Source organism: Macrosteles quadrilineatus, unplaced genomic scaffold (genome assembly GCF_028750875.1).
Source record: "Macrosteles quadrilineatus isolate MER2022 unplaced genomic scaffold, UCM_ALF_1.0 Scaffold_9__3_contigs__length_116548681, whole genome shotgun sequence".
Taxonomy (NCBI): domain Eukaryota; kingdom Metazoa; phylum Arthropoda; class Insecta; order Hemiptera; family Cicadellidae; genus Macrosteles; species Macrosteles quadrilineatus.
Window position 1 is genome coordinate 38,364,826 of NW_026542602.1, and position 20,503 is coordinate 38,385,328.

At 34.6% G+C, this 20,503-nt stretch overlaps 1 protein-coding gene across 1 annotated transcript; it reads left to right on the forward strand.

The window, feature by feature from the left end:
* Positions 1 to 1,114: 1,114 nt before the first annotated feature.
* On the forward strand, positions 1,115 to 20,222 carry LOC129002672 (dnaJ homolog subfamily C member 16-like). The gene is made up of 14 exons (XM_054430659.1): positions 1,115 to 1,367; positions 2,076 to 2,142; positions 2,899 to 3,080; positions 7,870 to 8,005; positions 8,520 to 8,664; positions 9,002 to 9,182; positions 9,704 to 9,905; positions 10,877 to 11,075; positions 11,878 to 12,038; positions 12,900 to 13,099; positions 13,296 to 13,574; positions 14,857 to 15,022; positions 16,604 to 16,729; positions 17,512 to 20,222. Exons 1-14 carry the CDS (start codon positions 1,207 to 1,209, stop codon positions 17,644 to 17,646), a joined length of 2,340 nt encoding a protein of 779 aa, XP_054286634.1. The 5' UTR covers positions 1,115 to 1,206; the 3' UTR covers positions 17,647 to 20,222.
* The last annotated feature ends 281 nt before the right edge of the window (positions 20,223 to 20,503 follow it).

Below are 20,503 nucleotides of genomic sequence, written 5' to 3' on the forward strand. Positions count from 1 at the left end.
AGTTTAATTTGCAGCATGCATTGTTTTTTTATATTTAGGGGGTTTGTACGAGATTCTTTTAAAGGCTTATTTTACGATTTTGCAAGAAGTCCATGTTCAAACCTTGGTTTTGGTCTTTGTGTTATCCCATGGCCACCTTCAACAACAGGCCGCGGCGTTTGAAGTGGCAACTTTGTCAGTAGTGCTGAATAGCACCATTGACTAAAAAGCACTACTTGCGAACTTGCGACGTTGCCAAGGCCAAATCTACCAGGCCGCCCAGGCCACGACCTTTTTCCGTTTCCAACCGTTAATGGTGGCCGTGGTGACTCACGACCACCTTTAACTACTACAGTCCCCGGCCTTCGAAGTGGCAACATCGCAAGTAGCCGGGTTGTAACAGCTGTTTTGTTTGGAGGTGGCTAATGGTCATTTAAGAATACAAAAGCTTGTTTACTGGGCTATGATATGAAAATATCGACTCAAATTTAATGTACAAAAAAAGATTTTCAATTTAAACATTGTATTGGTTTTCAATTCTATATATTTGATTTTCAATCTCTTAATAAATTTATGTTCATAAATTTCAATTTCAATGAATAATACGCGAATTAATGAGCTGGTGTCACCTGCCTGCCATGTTATTTTATGGGACGTCTAGTCCTAGCACTAGACAACACCACTTGCACCGTTGCCAATTCTACCAGGCCGCGGCCTGTAGTTAAAGGCGGCAGTGCCTAATCCCGACCAAAGCATCCTTGATTTTCTAATGATTATTATTACTAATTGAGATGTGGAAGCAATCTAATTTCGTATTTTATTGTATTTTATCTAATGAAAAATTAGATGCAGAGCAACAAAATATTTTATCTCTATCCACTGATTGGTACATAAAGGTACCAATTTCTTCAGAACAGACATTTTTAGGATTCTTTTACAATGCTTAGACATATTAATTGGCCTTTAAGAATGAATTATTCTTGGACATTCTTGAAAAAAGTGCCAATTACATTTCTGTATTTATGTATAAGATAGTAAAACCTTCTTTTAAGTATCTACACCTACATGATATCATAGAGGCATTATTGCAGTTTAAATCAGCTGTCTAGCAGAAAGCCTCTTTTCAAATGAAAAATCAATATGGAGTCGTGTGTGTCTTCGTACAGTGATTAAATATTTAATTTAATGGTGTTATTTTCATACCTTAAGTGATAATATTCCTTTGAAATGAAACGAAAAAGTTTTCATTGCCTGCTTTCAATAATTGCTTTAGGGTTTTCGATAGATCTGTGTAATAGTTTGGACGATCCTTACAAGACCCTGGGGATTCCAAAATCGTCCACAGTTCCTGAAATTAAGAAAGCTTATAAACAATTAGCAAAAGAATGGTAAGTCGATTCTTGAAGATTTATTAAACTGTGCCTGGTTGCAGCAATATATCTGAATGTAAATTGAGTAAACTTAGTCCTTTTTGTCATCTATTGATAATGTACAAGTCAAGTCATTTTTGCACATCCTAAAAAAAGAGTTAAATTCACAAATCAAGTCTAAAAATACCCGGAATAAGCTACAATATTATTCAGGATATAACTTAATATATTTTGTTATTGATCTTTCCTATAAAATCCTTATATATATAATACGTGAAGGCGATTCACAAAACACTAAGTTTACTCCTCCGTTAATAATGGACGGTATTTTACAAACGATGTGTCAAAATTATTCTTTTGTGTAATTCCCTTTCACCAATTTCTGTAAAAACGTCCTCAGGCTTTGCCCCACAGGCCATCAAAATCCCAATGTATACTTCTTATGAAGAAAAGATTTTGTTTACTTAAGCAGACAAATAATTTAAATTAATTTAAAGTAATTGAAAATTTTTTTAGCATAGGTGTTTTCTGAGAAACCTACAGTGGTGGAATTTCATGTAAAACCAGGTTGGATTCGGTTTTGACTCTCTACAATAGCCTTTACCTGTGGAATTTTTGAACCCAAATCTAAATAAATTGTAAAGATTAAACACATTTTGAACAATTGAAATCATAGCCTACTGCATATAGCCTATATGATATTTTTAAAATTTGTTCTATTTGCAGGCATCCTGATAAAAACGACGATCCATCAGCTGAAGACAAATTTGTTGAAATAACCCAGGCTTATGAGGTAAATAAACAAATTAAGTTATTCTACACATTTTTATGCCACTTATGTAAAAAATAGCCCTTTCAAAAACGAGCAGGTGCTTCTTTGATAGGGGCACTTACCTAATAGGTAGCCTATATTATAAAATAAATATTTTATGTTATCATTTAATTCTTGAACACACTTGACTTGAATATCAGTAAGTTACAACTAAAAATATTTAGTGACTCCAGCTACAGTTTTTATTAATGTACCGTACCTACTTACAGTCATTTGGAGAATTTGGAGTTACAGTAGAACTCCGATTATCCGAATCAATAGGGACCAGACCCCATTCGGATAATCAAAAATTCGGATAATCGGAGTTTTACCGGAATTCCGGGAATATTAAAGAAAAATCCTCATTTTTCGGTACTAAGTGAACTTTTAATTAATAATAATTTAAATCAGAACATTTTTACAGTTTACAATGCTCACAGTACAAGTGTTCTATACATGTTATTAAGTCAATATAGTGTTCCATCAAAGTCCAAAATTGGCTAAATGTGTTTAATAACAATTCTTTGATAATTTGCAAAACTTATTACTGTAGCTTTACGTTTTTAAAATTGTTGAAATAAGCGATTCGGATAATTGGATTTTCGGAATTGGAGTTCGGATGATTGGAGTTCTACTGTTTTTATATGATTAGAGAATCTGACATAATTTTAATTTGTATACATACAGTATTACTTAGTTTTTGAGCCACATTTACAGCTAATTTTTAATGCTATACAGTTGCTCACGGACCCAGAACGTCGCAAGCAGTTTGACACGTTTGGTCGGATGGAGGAGCCTCGACCACGTCATGAATACCGGCGCTACGACCCTGTTGACGATCTCTTTGCCGGAACAGGTTTTCGGTTTCAGTACTCGGACCGAGATATCACACTCTTCCATAAACTCTCGATTACTACAAGGTAATCTGCTGTTTTAATGATTATTTGGGATTTTAAGAATTATTTGGAAACCATTCCATAAACTCTCCATCACTAGAAAATATGTTGGAAATTAAATGATTAGCCTATTGGTATTTTTATTGCCAAGATTCAATGTACAGTACACAAGTCAACTTGATTTTTAAGTAAGTTTGTGATTCTGTATCCCAAATAAATATCCCTAAATATTATCTTAGAAGATTCCAATCAAAATTAAATGTTGCTATAGGCCTATCATCAACACAACCTATATCAGAATATGTTCTCTATTAAACGTTAGTTTAGCAACTGAAAATGAATCCCTATAAATAATATTATTGTTTGGTCAGTAGTAGACCTACCATATAAAATGAAGATAACTTAAATACCAATCACCTGTTTAGAAATGAAAAAAGGATTTAAACCACTGAATGTACAACATTTTGTAAGTTTTTATGCTATCCTCCATTTAAACAACACAGGAAAAAACGTACTGGTTCGCCTTATCACTAACAAAATTAAAAAAATAATGAACTGTCAGGCTAATATTGATCAAGAAAATCATCTTGAAAAACCTAGAATCTATGTAACGGACAGGCACATGTCAAAGATAATAGAAGAGTATAGGAGTGATCGGACTGTAGCTTTTGCACATAGCATCTCGGCTGACTTCTGTGATTCCCGCCATATGTCTGCTGGTGTGGCAGTTGTCTTCAAAGACTATTTTGGCAAACCAAGTCCCTCCCAATGCCTTAGTCACCACTTAGCCCTACAAAACACCCAAGGGGCCTCAATCTACAGCCTTATAACAAAGAACCGTTATTATGGCAAACCTAACAACTGGGACTATGACACGGCCTTTCACCAACTGAAAAACGACTTCAAAAGAAGAGGGTTTCACCATCTAATATGCTCACCAATCGGATGTGTGCGAGATAAAATTAAACTGGAAAAATTTACTTCAAACATTGTCGACTTTCAACGTGAAACCGAGGCAGATGTTACTATTGTGTCCTATCATCAAGACTCCCACAGAGAATTGAGAAACGGCTTGTCTCATACAGAATTTCTCCACAAAATGACAAATTTATTGCACATGAAGACACAACTAGTGAGCATAGCGGCACAAGAAAATATTGGTGATGAGTCCCTGACAATACCAACTTGTCATAATCTACCTGCTTCAAAAACACAGCCACCTGACTCAACCACAGTGGTTAGAGCCCAACCTGCTGCATCCCCGGAGTCGACAACTGAGAAATTGTCCAGCCCCCAGGCAACTCCAACCCAGTCAACTGTAGTCACCATTGAGGGAGGGAGAAGTCCTACATCAGCTTCACCAACATCAGCTTCTGTAGTGTCCAGTGAAAGTGCTAATGGTCATTCTAGTGAGTCCCACAGTAGTAATGATGGGATTAGTCTACCCGTGCCCTCTTTAAACTGCTCTCCAAAGGTAACTCTGGTCACATAGCTAAAACTTTAAAATTCAAAGATACAACAATTTTCCATCAAAATATCCAAGGCTTAGCCTCAAAATTAGAGTCCTTACAAATTGTTCTTGATGAAATAAACCCCGATATAATAGTTTTAACAGAACACAAAATAAAATTGCAGGAAATTGATCGTTTGAACATTGAACATTACAAGCTCAACTCTTATTTTTGCCGTACAAGTTCTAATTGGGGAGGAGTTGTAATTTTAAGTAAAGAGCACTTAATTTGGTCACGGGTGGCTATTCCCAATCAGGAATGTATTCTGGAAGAGAAGCAGTTTGAGTGTTGTGCTACAATGTTTGTAATTGATAAGGTTAAATTTGTCTTGTTAGGTGTATACAGATCCCCAAAGAGCAATGTTAATGTGTTTTTGGATAGGCTTGAGAGTATTATCAACTCTTTTGTTTCCAAAAATTTGAAAAATACACATTTAATAGTTGCAGGTGATATTAATATCGATGTACTGGAAACCGACAACAATCGAGCAAAAAACACACTTTGCAGGTTGAAAAACATTTTTAAGGAGTTTTCATATGAGTTGTGCTGTAAATTTTCCAACCCGAGTTTTTAATGGATCAACTTCAGCAATAGATAACTTTCTTACTAACTTTAAAAAAGATGAAATTAAAGCAAGCGGTGTAATTACATTACTGTCAGATCATGACGGTCAAATTCTCCAAATTTTAAATTCTCAAACTAAACAATGTAATACTGATTATATAATTGACAATAGGAGACAATTTAGTAAAGAAAATAAAGAATTGTTTAAAAATTACCTAGAAGCTGAAAATTGGCAGACAGTTATTTTTTCTCCAGTTGATAAAAAATTTGATGTTTTTTTCAAACTGCTCTTATACTACTTTGACTTATCATTCCCAAAAAGAACAATGAAATTAAGAACTACAAGAAAATCTTGGATAAATGACAGTTTAAGGGAAGAGAAAAAACAGATTATTCAAATAAATAAACAAGCTCGTTTCAATAATGACTTAAATTTGGCAAAATTAGGTAGATTAAGAAATAAAATATATAGAAAAAAACTGATTGAAGTAAAAAAACAGTTTTATGATAGCAAGATTAAGAAATCCAAAAATGTAATTAAAACTACTTGGGATATTATAAACTCAGAAACCAGGAAAAGTTCAGTTAATTGCACAAATAATATATTTTTAGTAAATGGAAACAAAAGAGTTACAGATCCTCTCGAAATTAGTAATTTATTCAATTCTTATTTTATTAATGTTGTGAAGGACAGGCCTATTAATGTGTCCCCTTCTTGTAGCCAACAGACTTCCAGAGATATCCGTGAACAACTATCTCCAGCCGGCTCAACCTGTGTCAATATTCAAAATCAATTCTATTTTCGTGACACTAATAAAGATGAAATTGAAAAAATTATAAATTCTTTTAAAAACAAACTATCCTCCAGCCATGACGGGATTCCAATGTCAGTCATAAAATTTGTAAGAAAGCAGCTAAGTAAAATTCTCTCTCATTTAATCAACTCCTCTTTTGTTAGTGGCATTTTTTCAGACAATTTAAAAATTGCTAAAGTAATACCAATTCCTAAATCTAATGAGGCTACAGATATTGGTAATTACCGACCAATATCTTTGCTATCACCAATATCTAAAATTTACGAGAAAATTGTTTCTAATCAATTAACTGTGTTCTTAGAAGAAAATTCAATCCTAGAAGACATCCAACACGGATTTAGGAAAGATAAGTCCACTATTACAGCGATTGTTAGCTTTGTCGAATCAGTCATTGAGTCAATTGACAAGGGTGAGCACGTGTTGGGAGTGTTCATGGATTTATCGAAGGCGTTTGATAGCGTTAATCATGAACTATTACTTTTTAAATTAGAAAAAATTGGAATCAGGTATAACTCTCTTAATTGGTTTAAATCATACTTATCAAATAGACAACAGTTTGTTGAAATAACTCACATCACTAAAGACAATTATAAATCAAAATACAGTTCAAATATGGGCACAATAAGATCTGGTGTACCTCAAGGATCGGTCCTGGGACCTTTACTTTTCATTTGTTACTTAACAAATTTTAAAAAGTGTCTAAATTTTGCCCCATGTACAGGTTTGTATCTTTATGCAGATGACTCTAATCTTAAAGTATCTGGGAAAACTGCAGAAGATGTTGAGTTGCTATCCACAATAGAAATAGCTTGTATTGAGGATTTTTTTAATAATCACAATTTAAAATTAAATGAAAGTAAAACCAAATGTGTCACATTCAAAACAAAACAAAACAAAAACAATTCCAATCCTAATATTGAAGTAAATAACCAACCAATTGAAATAACAGAAGCCGTAAGGTTCCTTGGCCTGACATTGGACAGCAACTTGTCTTGGGACAAACATTGTAAACTTGTTATCAATAAAATAAATTCTGGTCTTTGTGCGATTAGAAAAATGTCAAAACTATGCAGTGTTGATGTTTTAAAAATGATCTATTTTTCCCATATTCAATCCCATATATCTTATGGCATATGTGTATATGGAGCCACCTCAAATTCGAATCTAGACCAAATTTTGACAATACAGAAGCAATCAATCAGAGCTATGTTAAAAATGAACAAAGATGATTCTGCAAAAGAACACTTTAAACGTCTAAGGATCCTCACTGTTTATGGTTTGTATGTTCTTGAATGTATTATGTTTGTCAAAAACAAAAATTTTATTCCACCAATTAAAGAAAATAATCATAACTACAATACACGTAACAAAAATAATTTTGTAATTGGAAAACACAAATTAGAGCTCTTCAAAAAAAAGACTGTCAATGCAGGACATGAATTTTTAAAATTTATTCCTTTGAAAATTAAAACAGAACAAAAACCCAACATTTTTAAAAAACGTCTCAAGGAATATTTAATGGACCTGTCCTTGTACTCGTTAGACGAATTGAAAATGGCGATATCATAGTTTTAAGCATTAGTTTTAACTTATTTGACACTATTCATGTACAACTATGTATACTATGAATAAAGATTCTTGACTATGACTATGACTATGACTATCCAATGTTTTATCAATAAAAAACAAAATGCCAAAAGAAATGCCTTTTCAATATTTTTTATATGCTTTTAAGAGTTAACATTTATACCATGTCTCATTCAAACTTGTCTTAAGATAGAACTCAATTATGCTTCTTCATTTTGTTACAAGCACCTTATGTTCATATTCTAAGCCCTCAGCATAAATGTGCTGGCAGTGAATCATCAAAAGAGAGAAGTTAATGTAATTTTGAATAAAAACAAAATAATTGATTTGTTGCAGGGCTTTTGAAAATATGTTGGTACCCAAAAGTTACCGCACCCCGTATCTGATCCTCTTCTACTCGGACTGGTGCTTTGCCTGTCTACAAGTGGAGCCTGTCTGGCGACGAATCATGGAGGAACTGGAGCCAATCGGAGTGAGTCTCTGACTTCAAAACTTAGTCCTTCAATAGAAGCTTCATCATACAAAAGCTTGAACCAATCACAGCCAATTTCTGACAAAATAATTGAGTGTAGGATATTTGGGATTGAATGTAAATCTATAACAGTGTGTTTTAAATATATCTAACTTGTGTTAAACCACTTTAAGTTTCTGCCACTAACAAACTCCTCGTAATGAGCTTGTCGCCATTGGAAGTCTCTGATATTTAAACATTGTTTAGTTTCTGAAACAAATTTTTGTTATAAACTCACACCTGCCACAGTAATTTCCTTTTTTTTTGGTCTGGCACAGTGAGTTTATAAGCAAATTAATAACCAAACTAATGAATTTATGCTCCTTTGTAGCCAATATTAGAAAAATTTGATCCTATTGTTAAACTGCACTCTTTTTTTCTCTAGGATTATTGCTGAGATAGTTAGTCCCCTTGTAATTGTCTTGAATTGAGCTGCAATGTTATCAGTTAACTGATAGATGTTGTGCCACATCAGGTCGGCATTGCTACAGCACACGCTGAGAATGAGCCGATGCTCGCTCGTAGAGTCAGTATCCACTCTCTGCCTTGTCTCATCATACTTGTCGACGGCAAACCCATTGTCTACAAGGAAAGTTTATTCAGTGTGCAAAAAGTTGTAGGTAAGTGAAGTGCTACTGTTATTCGGGTTATAAAATAAATTTGGTTTAGTAGAATAGACTGAGCAGCCTATCCCGCAAGTTTATATATTTTATCTTACTAATCCAGATTTTGTTGCCTCTATTTAAAAAAACAGCTCACAATGTTTTTTTTTAATAATGCAACTTAACTGATCTTTTTTCAGTCTGATAGGATAAAAGTAGTTTGAACTACCCTTTTGTGATATAACTATATGACATATTTCCAGTAACAAAGCTATGCATCTAATTTTGACTAGTAAGTTTGTATACATTAACAGTCACAATCTCCAATTAAACAACGTATGATGTTGTCACACAGAGTTTGTGCGCAACAAGTTGCCGTACCGGTTGATTCAGAGTGTGACGGATGATGGTTTGGATGAGTTTCTCGCAGGCTGGGTGGACAACAAGGTGCGTGCACTGGTGTTTCAGCGACAGGGCCCGGTGAGACTGCGCTACCTACTGACCGCCTTCGCTTATCGGGACAGAGTTGCATTTGCGTACGTATCTGTCATTATTCTTCCTTTGTTGTATCATATTGTGCTTCTTACTGAGAAAATGTATTAAAAAGATTACTTCTCTAATAGAAATCTGACTTGATACGACTGCATGTTACTAAATACGAGTTCTCCAATCCAGACAATCAGGGGGGAAAATTTGGAGTGCGAGCTGGTCTAGGTGGTCGCGGGCTTCAGTGCCTGTGGTCCCAGGTTCAAATCCTGCCAATTACAAATGAATTTTATCCATGTGATAATGCCACAATCCTCTAGGACTAGCCTGAAATAATGTGTAAAACCGTTCTAGGCTATAACTAGCGTCCTAGAATGTGAAGGTGGGACATTACAAAAATCCAGACACTCAAATCTCAAATGTTTTCTCGAGATTAATATATTTTTTTGCCTCAACACACTACTAACCTAAACTTTATCCTTAGTGACTGAACACACTGTGTTTTCCTACCTTTCCTATCCCTTCTACCTCTTCTGTCAAGTCTTACGTAGTTTGATGTGTGGTGTTGTAGGTTTGTACAGACCAACACAGCCAAGGGCGAGGCAGTCAGAGCCAGACTGCAAGTACCTCCTGACATGGACTCACTGTTATTGTTCAATGAGAACACGGAGCGACCTGTGGCTAGTGTGTCCATGATCAACATACCAGTACAGACGCTACAGGACGTCATCAACTCTAACAAGTACCTGTTACTGCCGAGGCTCTCCTCTCAGGTACAACCTAACTGGTATCTTAACAAAGTTAGTTTACTAACACTACTATCTAGGTATTTGTGTCACAGACAGAAACTATGTGCTGAAATTTCAACCTCATTGCAGACAGTTCTCGAACCACCTTCAAAGCAGTTCCAAAACAAATGGCAAGCGCTAATACTGAACATTTATATGGTGAACTGCTTTCAGGATGGCTGCTACAAGGTCGAATCGAAATGTCAGCACTTATTTACAAAGTTTCTATCTTTGACGACATTGTCCCTAGAAAACTTAGTTTTTAGTGTTAGTGTGAAACCTTACTTTTCAGGTTAAAAGTTTGTTTTCTATTTCAACACATTATTTTATGGTAATATAGTTTATATGGTGCAGGTGGCTTAGTGGGATTTAGGAGTAGTTCGTTTTTTGTGGAGGTTTGGTTTAAAAATCCACCTATCTCCATAAATAAATCTCTATTGGTTGGTTCTGTTACCCAGCAATTTATATCTCACCTTGAACTGTAGCTCTACCGGTCCAGGGAAAATAAATAGGTGTTTGGCGAGAATTGTCTCTATAAGTAGGATTCTCCTTTCCAAAAAGCCCTACAGTTATTAAAAATAGATTATAGTTATTTATTAGTATACATGAAGCCTAAAAAATCAAGTTTTGAGTGATAAGTTGGTCACACAGTAAAAGCCAAAATTAGTATGAAATGTCTGTATAGCTTGAGATGAAACTGCAAGTAGTTTCAATACTGACTTACTAATTTATTTGAAATACTTTAAACTGCATTGCATTTTAATTTGCAACTTTAGGAGTACTTGTTCACATAGATATTATTTAGATCAAAAGTTGCTCAAGAGACTTTTTAAGATTTAGGTTTAGACGAAAGTATGTGTTTGGATATAAGGTTTTTAGTAGTATTTATCTTCATAACTATATTAAAATCTAGACTCTGATAACAATTTTTAATAACTTAAATATGACACTTGTAGGAATTGTTGGACGCGTTGTGTCCTGCGTCTCCTCGTAAGCGGCTGTGCGTGCTGCTTGTCTCGCAGAACACCCCCCACCACGAGCCCCACCGACAGAGTCTGCGTAGGTTTGCGCAGGAAGCCAACTACGCAGACAAAGTATGCTTTATGTACATTTTCCAGGAGCGCCAAGTGGAGTTTGTACACGCTTTACTTTCAGGTTTGTTCACATAGAGTTGTAGGCCTACCTGAATTTCATAGGTTTGTGTTTGGACTGTGGATATATGACTAAGTTCATGGACGAGATGCATCTAACTGGATAAAAAAAACAAAGAGATAGTCTAGAACAGGGTATAGGCTGGGATGAAACCTGTTTTAGCAAAAATGCTACAAACTCTCAGACCACTAAAGCATAAATATTAATCTTTAAGTATTTTAAAAAGTTTGCCAGTTACAATTACATGTTTGAACATTACATCTTTAATTTTATTTGTAGAAAATTTGCTATGGCCTGCAAAACAATGTAGCATTTTTTAAGTTGTGTATAGCAAAATGCTTAAAATGTGACCGCAGCTTAAAACCTGGTCTAGAAGTCTTTGATCTCTATGACACAAAAAAAATATTTTTTTTTAACTTGTGGTACTTCTGTTATTTATTTGGACACCTACTTGACCACTTCCACATTTAGGGGTTTTCCACCTTGTACTTCAATGAATAATTGGGACTTGGTCCAAAACTGTATACTTATTAATGTTTGCCATATTTGTCCTCACGACTTTTAGAAATGAAGTGTCATTCTTGTTTCACCAATTACCTTGGGTTCATTACATCAACAAGCATACTAGATCTCTGGCACAGTTTTTTAGCCTCTTCATTAGCATTTGGTATTTGAAAAGATAACAAACTAAAACTTGTCACCATCGGTCCAAACTATGATATGCTCGTCTCAACCTAAACGCTTGATTTGTGTTTTTTGCAATACAATTCATGTTAAGAAATATTTAGACTGTGTTGTGTGGCAGGTGAGAGTAGCCCAGGTCAGCCGTTGGTTGCCATTTTGTGGCGTAGAGACCAGAAACACATCAGGTACGAGTGGCTACCCGAGGGACAAGACTGGGCGAGTTACAACACGACCAAGCAGCATCTGGAGCCAGCCATCGAGAGGCTCCTTCGGGCTACTCAGGTATGATAACCTCTTGTGTAGCTTCAGTAGTTGAATCTTTTAGCCAAACGTTAGAAAAAATGGAAGTATGAATGGACACACAACCCTAAAAACTTATATTACAGGATCATGAAAGTTTATCTACAATTGCAGGTGTACTTTGTCAATAAAATTTGTTTGAATTCAATTGAAAAAATGATATAAGTTTACATAAGGTATGCAATAATAAATTAAAATTGTACAGGTCATAAAAATCTAACAATATTATTGAGCCAAACATGCTTTCAAATTTGTTAGCGAATTTCCCATATAGGGGGCAATCTGTTTCTGTAGATCTCATGGTAAGACCTGGACTCCAACAATCTCTTCAAGTCTGTTGGAACCTAGGGAAATTTAATATATCTAGTGAAATAAAAAGTAAAATTAGCTTGAATTGTCTTTGTCTAGATCATTAAGAGAATTTGAGAAAGGAATAAAAACTGGGAATGCTTCATTGTTAGTGGTGTGATTACAATAAGCTAGGAACTACTTAAGCTGTGATGTAAATCTGACTGACGCAAAACTACTTTACTGATGAATTGATTAATTAAATTCATTGGCCTTACTGTTTAGTGTTTGTCCTTAATGACTTGAGAAATTTGAAGTTTAATAACTAATTTCCTTCAGGCTATTACAGTGCCTGGACTTGATCACAAAAGTTTGCCTTTACCTACAATGTAATTTCTTAAAACCAGTTGAGTACCAATGCATACAAACTGACACTACAAAAATCTTGCTCTAACTTACACTGAACCACCTTGTGACAGGATATTTCAACCATATGTTTGTTTGAACTACAGTGTAAATTTTCTTTGTAGGATAAAGATATTTTTTTTGTCCCAGGCTATGACCCACGAGGCTGTGATAGGAGAGCTGATTGATGAGCAGGCACAAGGGATCATCTCTAAAGTCATCACCAAACTGCTCATCACCTACGACATCTTGCGAGACAACCTGGACAAGGAACACATCCTTCCTGTGGTATCTGTCATTGCCACTGTCGTGGTCATACTGGCAGCCGGCTACTTGATGGCTTACCTAATGTAAGTGGTCCATTCATTGTTTTGTTTGTAATAAAATGTTTTAAACACCCAAAAGAGTGAAAGGTTGTAAACTGTAAGAGATAACTGTTGTTAATGTTTCAGAGGTTGTATATTGTTAAGTTGTATGTATTTATATTTTCCTTTCATTTAAGAACCTCAAAGATACTTTACTGAACGTCTTGTTGATGGTGTGTAGGAAACTGGAAGAGACACGGGTGCAAGAGGAGTTTGCAAGTAAACCGCGCAAGGGCAAGACCGCAGTGTACCAACCGTCGCTGAAGCTACACGAGCTGCGCGCGGAGACGTACAACGGACTGGTTCGACTGCTGCGGCCGGGTTGTCGGACAATACTTCTGCTGTTAGACACCCAGAGCAGACCTGTCCTGCTGCCCAAGTTCCACAAACACGTCTGGCCGTACCGCAAAAACAAGACACTCATGTTCGCTCATCTAAACCTTGACAGAGGACTCTCATGGTTAGTTTGTTCACTGGCCTGGTAGAATTTATTGTCAACAAAATGCTTATCATGGTTTGCGTCCATAGACATCCATAGAAGTGTAACTAAAAGGAGTAGCCTGTTTGCAGCCCTTGCCTTAGTAGGGTCATGTAGTTGGGAAATCAAAACGATTGTAGATTTAAATTCTTGCGTTAATTTTTATTTCTGTCAATTTCATTTGGTTTGTATCTGTGGTGAACCAAGTGAGACCGTTACAGTACTGATTGATGATTCACTTTTTAAACCATGAAATGTTTCCAAATTCCTTGGCATCACTGAGGGCCAGGGGCTCATTTGTAGTAATCAACTTGACAATGCCTGCACAAAGACATCTTCAGTTTGTTTTACTTTCAGAGTTGTATCAAAACTGTGTTCAGAAAATGTTTCATGTAGCCTATGGCCTACTTTAGCCTAATCTACCCCCATATTTCCTCCCAAATCACCTGTGGAGTGGGCATGCAGAAGCAGACTTCTAAAGGTTGTTCTGTCTTCAAATAAGAGCCATCAACATCAGCGCCATCTGTCAGAAATCTTAGTCTTGTCTCCCTGTAAACCCTGGAAAGTGGGACATTTTGCAGGTTAAAATGCATCCTAACACAAGGGCAGGATATACACTAATATGACACTAGGGGCAAATGGCTGTACAGGTTGGTTCAAAACCAACCCCTAGCAGCCATTAGCATGTCTAACCATAAAGCCATAAATTAGAAGACAACGGCGGTTCTCTTAAACTTTCACCTAAGTTTTCCATAATGTCAATTTCTGTCTGTCTTCACACCCTCAACTAATTAATTTAATCTATATCTTAGTCTTCTCAGTGCTTCTTACTAATCTAGCCGTGATCTACTGTCTCATACTATCATTATTTCACAACAACTCAGAAGGCAACTGCAGAACTCTAGCAACTCTAGCAACTCTAGTTGCTTCTGAGTGCAATAAGACTAAATAATGACCTGTAACCCTCTACACTCAATTTATAATTTAAGGGAAAGCCATTTTGGCTAGTCAAGATTTTTTAATGGAATAGAGTTCATCTAGCTTCTCTCTCTCGTGTACTCCTGAATTAGAGTCCAGGGCCAATAGATACACAATAAATGAACACAACACGTATCTCAAATTTTTTTCATGATGTAGGACCTCTTTAGAGAGTAGGATCAGGACGAAATATTGGTGTTGTTTTGTGTTCTTCTGTTGTACATGCCCCTGGACTATAATTTTCTCAGGCTCATATGGCAGTTAACATGTTAATGCTTGATTGCAGGTACAAAGAGCTTCTACAGCTGAGCCTTGCTGAGTCTCGTGATCAGCCACTAAACGTCAACCCTCGTAACTGCATTGGCACTGTGCTGTCTCTCAATGGCCTCCGCAAGTACTTCTGCATGTACCACGCCAAACACCCCGAGTGTCTGGGTACAAAGGGCACCCGGGTGAGTCTAGCTTCTTGTCTAAACCTAGTACATACAATATACAGTTATAAGGTTAATTATTTAAATAAGGTTGGCGGCCTTGTTTAACCGTAAATTTGGGCGTCCTGACAGTAAACAGTTAACTGTAAATAAAAAGTAGTGGCAGGTGCCAGGATCCTAACAACATCACTACCATAAGCCTTTATTAACAGGGTACAGTATTTATAAAGTTTACGAATCAAATTTTTATTAAAGTACACTAGAGGTTGTCTTTTGGTTGAAAACTCAACCAAAAATATGTAATGTACAGACTTCTCTATTTTCACCCCACGCTGTAAATAAAACATGTGATTGGAATTTCTTCCATTTGTTTTGATTTTCAGTTTATATTTCGTTGTTGTTTCGCCACCAGAATGGAAACCCATAAGGCCAATGTATTTTTTTAAATTTATTTTAACCACATTTTTATTATTTTTGAGCCCATTTTAATATTTAAAGGGATTCTGCACATCTACAGAAAAATATCTTTCTATCAGTGTGCATAGATTTTCCTTGCGAAGCACACGAGCTGAGGAAAAAGGTTTTCAAGAAACATGCTTGCCTATATAGATTATTGTACAGTAGAACTCCAATTATCCGAACTCCAATTAACCGAATCTCCGATTATCCGAATCGCTTACTTCAACAATTTAAAAAACGTAAAGCTACAGTAATAAGTTTTGCAAAATATCAAAGAATTGTTATTAAACACATTTAGCCAGTGTGTAATTTTGGACTTTGATGGAACACCAAAATTACACACTGGCTAAACTATTAACCTAATAACATGTATAGAACACTTGTACTAAGAGCATTGTAAACTGTAAAAATGTTCTCATTTAATTTATTATTAATTAAAAGTTCACTTAGTACCGAAAATTAGGATTTATCTTTAAAATTCCCGGAATTCCGGTAAAACTCCGATTATCCGAATATTTGATTATCCAAATGGGGTCTGGTCCCTATTGATTCGGATAATCGGAGTTCTACTGTAATTTGAAAATAATCTACATAAGACAAGAATTTTAAAAAAATCAAATTTTTGTCAAAAAAGGGTCTAGGTTAGAATTTTATTTTTAGAAAAAAAGGAGAAGAGCAGCTAGCTTACCTGAGAAAAGGTCTTTAATAGACCATTATCCAGTGAACACAATACACACAATATTTCCCTCATATCCCTGGGATTGTTCAAGGACTTTTTCTGAACTTTTTTCTTCCTGGAATGCTATTTCCCTTAAGATAAAAATCAAATAATGTTAAGTTGAAATACAACTAAAAACACTGGACTGGACAGTACAGACACACAGTGTCATTAAAATTGATACGGTATACAAAACTAAAAAAAACTCTCAGACTGATATATTACTGGACAGACTATTGTACAGCTGGATTCTATAAATTTGGCTAATATTATTATTGTTTTCCAACACCTTCACGTTGAACTCTCCTTCATTATACCAAACAAACTGTTAATGTAGATTGGTTTTAGTCTCAAAACACCCACAGTGTATACACAACAGATGCTTCTTCTCGTAACTGAATATTGGTCATTAAATAATTTTCCAGCGGATGAAGAGGATGACCAAACAGCTGTCTGTGGACCCGGCTGGCTCCTTCATGGGCTTTGATGAGACAGACTCAGAGGAGAGTGACCTCTCAGATGTGGAGCAGGGACTCAAGCCTATAACTCAGGTCGGTAATGCAAATTCGATTGTAAATTTTGATAAAACTGAATAAAAACATCCAGTTTCCTTAGGATACTTTTCAAGGTCAGAATAGTCTCTTAATACCTTTTCTGTTTATTGACTCCCACTATTTCTCAGGTTGAAATAATGTTATAGCTATCTACAAATTCTGTTTAAGGTTATGTTGGGCTAGGTTAGGATAGGTTAGAATAGAATTGAGACATAGCCTAAAACGGAAATTGTGTTTCTTTATAAATTATATAGTGGTAGTGAATTATTGGAAAAGGTCCGCTTCTTGAAATACAACTCAACTGCAATAGAACAATTGTTGTTAGTCATATTTTTTAGTCAATCTGTGTCTGCATAAATACTTTAAACTAATTAATATTCTAATAAGTCTGCCTAAAATAATTCTAAACTCTAAACGTTAAATGATGTAGTGATGTAACTGTATCATCAAACCATGACTGATTATGTTGTATCAGTGGTCTAAAAATAACTCATGAGAGGGGGCTCAAAAAATAAGGTTGCAGGGGGGGCCTGAAAAAATCTGTCACGCACCTGCTGACTCTGAAACCCGTGGTATAGCTTTCAATAAAACAAAATTTATGTATCTATTATAATGATCTAAAATTTGTAAGCCTTATTGTCTTTTTTAAAATTTGCTCCCAATTGGTTGTTTTATGGAATAAGCTCTCTATATATATGAACTAATGATTACCCTCATTCCACATTAAATAGTTTTAGCGAATTTCCCATATAGGGAATAAGCTATTTTGTTTTTTCCAGAACGGTGACAAGTATAGCCATGTGATTTTCCAAGAGAATCTACTCGATGGGCTTCCAAACTGGCTTGACAGATTGTTCGAGGGAACAACTCACAGATATTACATCAACTACTGGCCCGACTTCAACGCCAAATGAGAGCCTTCGGTCATCCAACGTACATGTAGTTACGGTCATCGGTGACGTCGCACGATCCCTACGCGTTTAAATATTTTTGTGTTCGGATTTTTTATAAAAGTTTACATGAATTCAAAGGGTATTATTTCAATAAGTAATATGAATATGTTTATAGATCTTATCTGGCAATCGATTCATTTACTATCACGTAGAGTATTTGTTATGATTTTATTCAAATATTAGTAGATTTTATAATGTTGTATCTTGAAGTGTTTTTGTCACACAAAAAATAAGGAGAACAAATTTAGTACCTATCCTATGTGTAATAATTTTTAGTTTTAGTTTTTATGTCTTTTTTTAACACTAGACTAAAAAAGCTAAACACAATTTAAAACAATCATTTTAGAGGCAGCCTACCCTTGAAATATTTAAGGTAATTGTTATTCCAGTTTTTATTTTATTTATTATTTTATAGATTTTAAAAATAAAATTTTGTTCGTTACATGTTATACTAATGAACTACTCTTTCTAATTAGGCTGTGAATTGTTAAGTAAAATGTTGTCAAAGCCTTTAAAATCATATTCCGGTTAAACTCGTAGTATTATATCATCAACATCGTAATGAAATATTTAACCATTATCATCAAGGCCCTAATCAAAAGTTAAATTTCTTTTACTGCTAACTAATATAAAGTTGTATTAACATTTTAATTTATCATGATTGTGTTTTATTTTATTGTTAAATTGTTACAAAAAGAAACTATTGTTTGCAATGTTTTATTGTTTAGTGTTCAATTTCATGTTCATTGTCAATGTTTGTACAATGCTTGTTTCATATGTGTACATATTACTGTATTGTACAGTTTGTATTGTTATATACTAGCTTGTAAGCTTTTATTATTACTACAGTCATAGGTATTAAATACTGAAAAGTAATAAGATAGAACATGATGTAAAATTAAAATGTGCACTGCATGTGTGAACGAGAAACCCACCACTTTATGTATTGTAGAACAAATCTTTTGTTATGTGTATTTATCAAGTATTGCAGTATTTTTTCAGCCCATCATTTGTTTTTTTTGTTTTTTCAACAGTCCTAGGTGTTATAACTATCATGAAATAATTAATAATTTGCATTTTTGTTTAAGAGCTTGGTGAACAAATATATAAGTTAATAGTGTAATCCAATACATTTTTATTTTATTGATTATTAGTGTCAACTTGCAATATAGGAATGTGGTGCTATATAAATTTAAAATTATTTGAAACTAGAAAAAAATATTATGCTTTTATACAGATAAAGTTGTTGCATTTATTGTAAAACTACAATTTATTTACATACTTTTATAGCCAGTGTTATCAAAATATTCATGAGTTTTCAGTTTTCATTCATGGTAATAACGTTAATTGTCATATGAATATTGCCACATGAAATTAATATTGTCATGTGAACTTTCATAGATATTTTGCCATTACCGTGAATGGCCTTTTCAGCGTTTGAATAAAGATTAAAGTGTTTGGGCTGATAATGAAAGCAAAAAACATCAAAAACATCAACTCAATATCTCTCTGGTTAGTTTATGTGATGCCGCTGAAATCTTGAGCTAAGGAGAAGAATGAAGATGATAGACTTAACATTTAAGAATTCATGTTTTAAGTATAAAAGGAGCACAGTGGTTTTAAATAATTTAGTTGTTATATTTTCAATTATATATATATATTTATCTCTTTGGGGTTGTCATATATGAATCTCTCTACATCTAAAACCTGTAAGGTTTCGCCGCTTTGTGGAGCAAAGCTAAATATTTTCTAATGAACTTTAATTTATGAAAATTCCATTTATTACCTAGACCTAGTGTTTACTATAGCCCTTGCCAAAGTATGCTATTAACCTTTCTTTAAGTTTACTTTTTATCAAAATTGTAGATTTCAGCCAGCTTCCTGGGGAACTTCTGTTTAAATATGCTATTAAGCTTTTTCACAAACTCTTTACCTTATATTGTTAGTGGTTAATTTACTCAACCTATCCATTCCTTCCATTTACATTGCTCTCTTTCTTAATGATTTTCAAAATCTGTTGAATCATTCTAGTCAGCCATCTTGAACTGTATATACCATATTAGTATAGTTTTTATAATATAAGTGAATGTTTTAAGTGGTCATCCTTGCCGCTGATTTTTACAGGAACATTTATGTGTTGACGGAAAGTTTTTTTGTTAAAATGTTACCCTATTGATTTTCATCAATTCTGGGACTATCATATTTGTTAGGCTACTTGCATTTCTGGGAACAACCTATGTACAACTTTGGTTTATACCTGAAGTAAAAATATTTTTTAACTATACTGTATCATTATTATAGTTTACTACGCAAACTAATCTGTTAAATGATCCAATCAGAGTAGGTCTTGGAAACAAAAAAGACTGTTAATTGATACATTGTGTGGTTGAGAATGAGATTGAAATGCTCAACCATCTTATTACACAATCAGTACAAGAAATGTACATACTTAGCCTTGTAGCATACCCGTTATTCAGATGGTATTCCTCCCAGAAGAATAACAACTTTTTAATATAATAAAGTTATTTCATTTTAAATTGTGCCTTTTTCACCTACTTACTTCATGTAGATCAAATGTATGTTCATGAGTTGAATGTTAGTCAGTGACTCAGTTGGTAATGATAAGTGTTGCAGACTATGAATGCAAGACAGTGATTTTGAAGGTTCACGTCCTGCTGCCACCACTAATGTTCATTCTTGTGGTGTTCCAGCTTACCCCTTGCTATGTTTTATACGCACAGGTCAGAGGCGTAAACTATATAACGAAGGTTAAAAGAAGCCATCACCCTCTAACCAATAAATGGGAAAAAATTGTTAT

Bases quoted from the DNA above. Each gene is read 5' to 3' on its own strand.
- LOC129002672 (XM_054430659.1), top strand. From the start codon at position 1,207: ATGAAACGAAAAAGTTTTCATTGCCTGCTTTCAATAATTGCTTTAGGG. The intron at 8,006-8,519 runs GTGAGTCTCTGA...GTGCCACATCAG, and splicing joins AGGAACTGGAGCCAATCGGA to GTCGGCATTGCTACAGCACA. The intron at 16,730-17,511 runs GTCGGTAATGCA...TGTTTTTTCCAG, and splicing joins GACTCAAGCCTATAACTCAG to AACGGTGACAAGTATAGCCA.